We start from the raw sequence: 7,500 nt of genomic DNA on the forward strand, positions 1-7,500 counted from the left end.
AATCAATTATTCTATAGATTACTCGAGTAACCGATGGAATAATCTATAGATTACTCGATTACTTGACAGCCCCAAAACATCACTGATCTTAAAAAAAAGTAAAGAAAAAAATCTACGTGGTGAAATGGTCCAAAATATCAGCTTGCAGGGTGTGGAAATCTGGTGAAGACTTACAGGAAACATTGCTTACATGTAATGAGTTGAACTCTTGTTATTGACGACACACACACACACAAAATTCCACTCTCCCACAGTTTATATATACTAACACTGCAAAGTCCCACTATAATGTGGCTGACGGCATTTTAAAAATGTAGAAGTTCAGATAAATTGGAAGTGAATTTCTCTAGGTTGGCAGCCCTGGGATTCTGAGTGGCCATCCTATCAACAAAGCTTTTGTCTGCACTCGTTCCTCTGCTTAATGGGCCTCCCGTGCTCATGTAATCAGCAATGTATTGCAGAAAAGTTCCACTGTTTGCTGACTGACTCTTAAATGGTACTTGAGTGCATAGAGCAGCTACAGTATGTGGCTTTGTTCGGATGAGGCACGTGGCTGTCACCATGTGGCTATTTATCAAGCTTACTGCTGGCTGACCAAGCACTGAACTTTTGTTTTGGAGGGATCATGGGGAATAAAAAAAAAAAAAGATACATGGAAAAATGCTGTGCTTTGTGTCCTGTAGTGGGACACTGCGGGTGTGATATGTTTAGATTTGCAAATTATCTAGAAAGTAGAATTATTATAATTATTAGTGACTAATGCATTGTTTCCCATCCAGGTGTACGTGAACACATTTCAGGGGTTATGTGTAAACATATAATATTTTCCAGATAAATAACCTGTAGCACAGCCACGCCAAAATCTCAACAGCTTCTTTTTTTTTTTTGTCAGTCTGAACGGCTCAATTCCAATTTTTTTCATATCTGGCCTGGGTCGCATTCACATTTGGTTCTAGATCGGATATGTATCCGAACTTTTGCAATTGCGACCGCAGTCTGAACGGCCAGATCGCATATATCCAACCTCAACGTCATCAAAAGTCCAATATGTGCTCCGCGCAGGCGGTGTCATTGCTAGAGAGATGTATGTGAATCGGCAAAGTTGTTTTAAGGAACAGCTGTGACTTTATATTTGACTTTTATTTAAATATGAAGCATAAAGTTGACATTTGTGGTGATATTAATAATTTAGTTCATTTATTACACGCAGCGATGACTGACGTCATATGGGGCAGGACAGGTATTTGTAAAATGAGCCGCTCGAACAGGCTTGCCTCATTTTCACAAAATATTATTTTTAACTACTCCTGCATCACTCCTCTGTAGATATGAGATGGTAAAAATATGAGCCCAGACGACGAACTTATAAAAGTCAGTGGCCCTTACACGCTAGACCATAAGTATTTACTTCTACAAACAGTGCTGTGACATTATCTTCTTATGCGCATGCGGGACACTTTGGGGTCGCATACGTTCATACAGCAAGAAAGACTGAGGTCGCAATTAATAGGGAAGTAAAAAAAATTGTATTTCACCAATAAATCGAAATTGAACATTAAGACCTGCAGTGTGGACGTAGCCTGTCTCTTTAAAGCTCAGATGAATGGTGAATAGTAAATCTGTTATATTGGGTCTGAATGTAATATATTGTTCAGTGTTTTGTTCCTGATATTCAAAGTTTAAATGCCCGTCATGATCTCAAAGACGTAGTTTTACGTTTTTTAAATGTTTTTTTTTTAATGCTAGAGCATACAGAAGACTTTAATGCAGCCTCTGAACTAAAGAGAATGCTTGAAGCAATGGTAGTTATTACAGAAACGGCCAGCAGGTGGCAGCAGAGTGTAAGAGATTAACCAGGGCCATGTTGCAAAAAGCTTTTTTTGCCAGTGTTTTCAACAGGTTGTGAATAATGATAAAACTTAGCTAAATTCTAATACTAATTGCTGCAAAACAAACATATCTATCTATTGATCGATCGATGGAGCCTGACCTAAAAGCTGTTTTTGAAACAGATAAGTTTGAAGGGTATAAAGGGCTCTTGTTTACATGGGAGTGTCAACATGTCCTAAACAGGAAGTAGTTGCGATGACTAATTCTCACTGCTCAAAATACATGTACATAAAAAACAACAGCGCAAATTTCTGTTTTATATCTTAATTGTCTTTTGCAAATGTGTTTTTGAGCTCACCAGTCCTTTCCCTTCTTTAAACTTAACTAGTTTTCGCAGCCGAGTAAGAATACGCTGTCACGTGGCACAAAAAGGCAAGCTCAATTGCCATCTTTATTGTTTTATATTTATGGCTGTGATGTGTTTTCTCACACATTTACTATGCCTTTAATACTTCCGTATTGTAGGTTAATGATGAACTACGATGCAGTCTGACTTCTGACGTTCCTGCTGTATTAACAGAACTCGTCGTAAACCCAGGGCTCTCTACTAACTACTATGGAAGTCCTGATCTGATATTTGATACCAGCTCCCAATCAGGCTCTATTATGAGTATTGGACAGCACTGAATTCAATCACATTATCCAGTTTCACGCGTTTTTACAGCTGCCATAAAATCATAACGCCAGCATTGTCTGCTGTGTGGGATTACTTTTCTCTACAACAAAACAATAGTCAAACTGCAACTTCTTAAACGTAAAATAAAATCTGCTGCCTTGCAAATAAATAAGATCCTTAACTCATTCACGCGTAGCCATTTTCACTGAAGTAACCCCCTTTGCTCCCAGCTGTATTTACTGGATTTTGACAGATTTTGCAAGGCCCATAGAATATTGTTTTCTATTGCTATAAAACATGGAACCTACCAAAAGAAAGATTAGAGAGAGTCTCTTCTTTCATCAGAAAAAAAAGAAGTATATTTCTACCTGTTTCCGTTTTTGCAGCAATTAGCATTAGAATATAGCTAAGTTTTATCATTATTCACAAACCTGTTGAAAACACTGGCAAAATGAGCTTGTCCCTTTCGGATCTCTTATACTCTGGTGACACCTGCTGGACGTTTTTGTAATTACTCCCATTGCTTAACCCGTTCTCTGCCGTTCAGAGGCTGCATCAAAGCCTTCTGTATGCTCTATCATAAAAAAGTGTTGTTGTTTTTTTTTTGCCTTGGTTGATCTCTTATACTCTGCTGACACCTGATGGTCGTTTTTGTAATAACTACCATTGCTTCAAACATTCTCTGACACCTGCTGGTCGTTTTTGTAATAACTACCATTGCTTCAAACATTCTCTTCAGTTCAAAGCCTTCTGTATGCTCTAGCATAAAAAACTTATAAATACATTTTTGGGAGTGAAGGACAAAGTATTAAAAAACATGTATACGTTGTTTGGTTTGAATGGGTTAATAACAGCGGTTCAGATCATGGATAGATGTTCAGACCTAGTGTGTGCGTACGTGTGAGTTAACGAGATTAGATGTGGTCTGGGTAACCCAACAGTGGTTTGTGCCCTCTGTTTGCTTAGACTGGTCCGTTTCTGGAGTATTGAAGAAAGAGCTCCTCAGGCCATTGCTGCTCTCTCAAATGGCCTTTGCTGTGCCTTCTCTCCTGAAGGAAGTGTCCTTGCTGCTGGGTAAGAACCCCACCCCCCCATACATTTATAAGAAAATAAAAAATTTTAGTCCAAGGTTTTTTTTGTTTTGTAGTTTACTGTAAGTATATTCTCTAACATTTATGAAATACCTGATTTATTGTACTTGATGACAATTCAGAATCTTTTTAATTTATATTTACAATTATTGAATTAGAATTGTGAAACTATTTTAATTTCATCCTTGCTGATGCAAATCGTTGCTGCTATATGTAAAAAAGCACTTATGTCCATTTTTGTTGTCTTTTTATTAAAAAAACAAAAACATTTTTATGTTCTTGGGATGAAACTGAATGCAGACATCTAAAAAATGGAAATGGAAAAAGTGTTTTTCACATAGCAGACTTGATGTTCCTAATTATTATCAAAATGAAGTGAATTGAATCTAATTGAATACAAATCCAGATCAAATCAAATCAATCTGAACTCTTATGAATCAAAATTGAATCGATTGAGGAAATTAGAATCGATACCCAGCTCTAGTAATGACTGCTTTTGACATGCTATAGGTGACATACGCAGGGCTGGACTGGCCCCCCCAAAAAATCGGCCCTGCCATTTTGACGTAGGCCCACCGGCTCTTGCCTAACATGTTGCTGATGTTTATTGATGATGTTTCACTTTGATATCAATATTCAAAATAAATTAATGGACTGGTCCTTCTAAATTGTGGGCCAGTCTCTTGTGATAAAATAAAGGAAAATGATCATGAAAAAGCACTGCATCGGCCCCAAAATAGGCCGGCCCACCGGGCATCTGCCCTGAATGCCAGATGGCCAGTCCAGCCCTGAACATACGTGACATACAGTCAGATGTGACATATATTCAGAAGTGTATGATGTTGAATTTTATTTTCCCACGCTTGCATGTGACTTATAGGACCCGTGACGGCGGCGTGCACTTTTGGGAGTGTCCTCGTAGCACAGCCAGCCTGCAGCACTTGTGCAGGATGTCCCTCAGGCGAGTGATGACCACGCAGCAGGTGGAGTCGTTGGCCATTCCCACGCCGCTCCGTGACTACCTGTCCTACAAAGTCATGTGATTCTCCTGGAAAGCTGACAATGAATCACTTTGTCTCTGTATTTATTTTCAGAGAACTCTGTAAGATGTGTGAAAGTTGATGAGAGGATGATAATTCCATTGGAATAACATCATCTCAAATCCCCAGCACAGAGTTATTTTGTATATATTTATTTTTATAATGGCTTATTATACAATGGTGTGCTGAGGCCATCAACGCCTGTAAGGTCAATCTCTTTCTTCGGCTCTTGTCTCTTCCATCAATTCTCAGTGGTTGAACTACAGTCCAAGTATTTTGCTTCTCCTTCTGGCTCAGGCTCACTTGAACAGTCTTCATCTTTTCCTCTGACTTAAAATGGCTGTTGCACTTAGTACAAGGGGCTTTGCAGTGGTGCATGACACGTTTAAATGTCTTTCCTGTTTGCACAAGTTGGAGCATATGGTGAACGTAAACCTCTTTCACACTGGCATCGGAGTGTCAGCTTCTGTCGTATTAGACAGGAAGCGCTGCCAGCACCGACCAAAGTGTGAAGTTCAGCACTCAAGATTGACATGCCACGTCCCTTTGTGTTGAAAGTAGTTGCTGTTTTCAGGCAGTAATTCGGAAAGAAAACTTTTTGCTTGGAGTGCTATATGGCGGTAGCTTGTTGGAAAATAAATATTTTAAACCAGTATTTTAGTCTTGAATAACACTCAATGTCCAACTTCCCATCTTCTCTCTGCAACTTTTTGCAAACAAAATGTGGACATACTTTTCCCCAGTTGTCTTCTTTTTCTTTCTTAACTCATTCACTCGCAGCCATTTTCACTGAAGCAACCCCCATTCCAACTCCCGGCTGTTTTACTGGATTTTGACTGATTTTGCAAGGCCCACAGAATATTGTGTTCTACTTTTCCTTTCATCTTTTCCCTTCAGGGGTCACCACAGCAATCAGTTGCCTCCATCAAACCCTGTCCTCTGCATCCTCTGCTCTCACACAGAGGCTGCATCAAAGCCTTCTGTATGCTCTAGCATAAAAAAATGTAAAAAAAAAATATATATATATATATAAATATGTCTTTGGGAGCATGGTAATATTTAAAGTACTGTAGAACGTATTTGGGAGCAAATTAGTTCATGTGTAGTTTGTTTCCCACCTTTTTGTCTAAATGACAATCTCATCCAACTCTGATATACTTTACCAAATTGTAGCACATTCACCAAGCAAACTGACTGACTGATATGTATATCTGTGAGACCAGTGTGTAATGACCTCTAATGCAAACAAAGCACCTCTTACGCTTAACTGTGATGTTGTGTAAAAGGTTCATACTGAATAACGTGAGTTAAGTAATGTACAATCCCCTCCAAAAGTGTTGCAACGGCAAAATCAGTACCTTTGTTTTGTTGTTTAACTGAGGACATTAGGGTTACAGATAAAGAGATACAGAATTCCAGTTTTCATTTCATGGTTTTCACATGTAGATAGGTTGAAACAAGTCAGGACTGAGCACCTTTTGTTTGAACCCACCCTTTTTCCATGTGAGCAAAAGAACTGCAACGTAACTGAGGGTTGTTTCTAGTTGCTCGGGTTTTGCCTTTTGCATGATTGCTTCAACATTACATCAGATAGTGCTTGTTTTGCCTTTGGCTTTCACCTGTGAAAATTGCATTTGCTGTTAATGCCTTTGGAGAAAAGCTAACCATTTTGAACATTGGGCTGAACTAACACAATTTAGAATGTCCTGAAAAAGAACATCAAACAATAACAGCAGTTGATGACAGAAACACCCTAAGACAACAGTCAGTGACATCAAGAGCAACCTCCACAGGGCAGGGGTCGAGGTATCACAATTAATGTCATGGCTTGGGCTTGCGTGCCTGCCTCTGGAACTGGCTCATTAGTCTGTTTTGATCATGTAACTCATGATGGTAGAAACAGAATGGATTCTGAAGTCTACAAAACCTGTTTTGTCTGGCAATTTATTGAAAAATGCAAGCAAACTAATAGAGAATGCATTTACCTCCTGAAGGGAGAAACAAGAACTGAAAGAGGCTGCAGTAAAGGCCTGGAAAAGCATTTCAATGAAGAATGCAAGTCAAGTGATATTGCACCAAATATCAGATATTCACTTTCATTTAATAATGTCCGTTGCAATACTTCTGCTCACTTGAAAAGTGAGTTGATTCATACAAAAAGTGTTCTGTCCTGAGTTGTTTAACACATCTAGATGTAAATAGCATGTAAATAATAGCTCAACTGTTGTCTCATACTCATCCTTTCATCAGAAACCCAGAATGTTTTCAGTACTGTATTACAATTAAAACAAAGGAATTGACCTTGATGTTCCAATGCTTTTAGAGGATACTACATACAATAGCTGTAAATGTATCTCAAGTCATTATTTTATGTTTTGATTTGTTTTGTTTTTTGCTCGATAAATGTGAAGTAAATGCCCCTGTCTTACAGTTTAAGCTCAAACATTTTGGGACTGAGGCGCTAAATACAACGGTTCTGTGCCACATCTACCCTATGTGAAACCAGCAAGAATTATGGAAATACATAATTGGATTCCTAAGGATCAATGTGATTCCAGTCTCGATAGATGTGTGCTTTATTACAAATATGCACAAGCCACAGAAATGCTTTAAAATGCTCAATTTGTACTGTATGTGTGTGTGTGTGCGTGTGAGAGAACGTGAAAGGAAAGGGAGCACTCTGTTGATGTTTTGTGTTGATGTGAACAAATCAGTACAGAGCAGCTGTCAGATTCTTCTGAGCAATAAGTTGTCGGCAACTGAAGGTTGCATTACCCAACATTAAAGTACTTGTGGACTTTGGGAAATGAAAAGATGGCGGAAGTTTGATGCAGTATGAATTGCTAAAGTTGTCAAATGAATG

At 38.6% G+C, this 7,500-nt stretch overlaps 1 protein-coding gene across 2 annotated transcripts in view; it reads left to right on the top strand.

Moving 5' to 3' along the window:
* Nucleotides 1–7,500, top strand: part of wsb1 (WD repeat and SOCS box containing 1) — a 25,008-nt gene that overhangs the window by 17,441 nt on the left and 67 nt on the right. For both annotated transcript variants that reach the window (XM_077565566.1, XM_077565567.1), the window contains exons 8-9: nucleotides 3,473–3,580; nucleotides 4,478–7,500. The exon at nucleotides 4,478–7,500 is cut by the window's right edge and continues 67 nt beyond it. In XM_077565566.1, the coding sequence (XP_077421692.1) occupies nucleotides 3,473–3,580; nucleotides 4,478–4,640 (271 nt within the window). In that variant the 3' untranslated portion in view covers nucleotides 4,641–7,500. The remainder of the gene's footprint in view (nucleotides 1–3,472; nucleotides 3,581–4,477) is intronic.

Source organism: Vanacampus margaritifer, chromosome 5 (assembly GCF_051991255.1).
Source record: "Vanacampus margaritifer isolate UIUO_Vmar chromosome 5, RoL_Vmar_1.0, whole genome shotgun sequence".
NCBI classification, from domain to species: Eukaryota; Metazoa; Chordata; class Actinopteri; order Syngnathiformes; family Syngnathidae; genus Vanacampus; species Vanacampus margaritifer.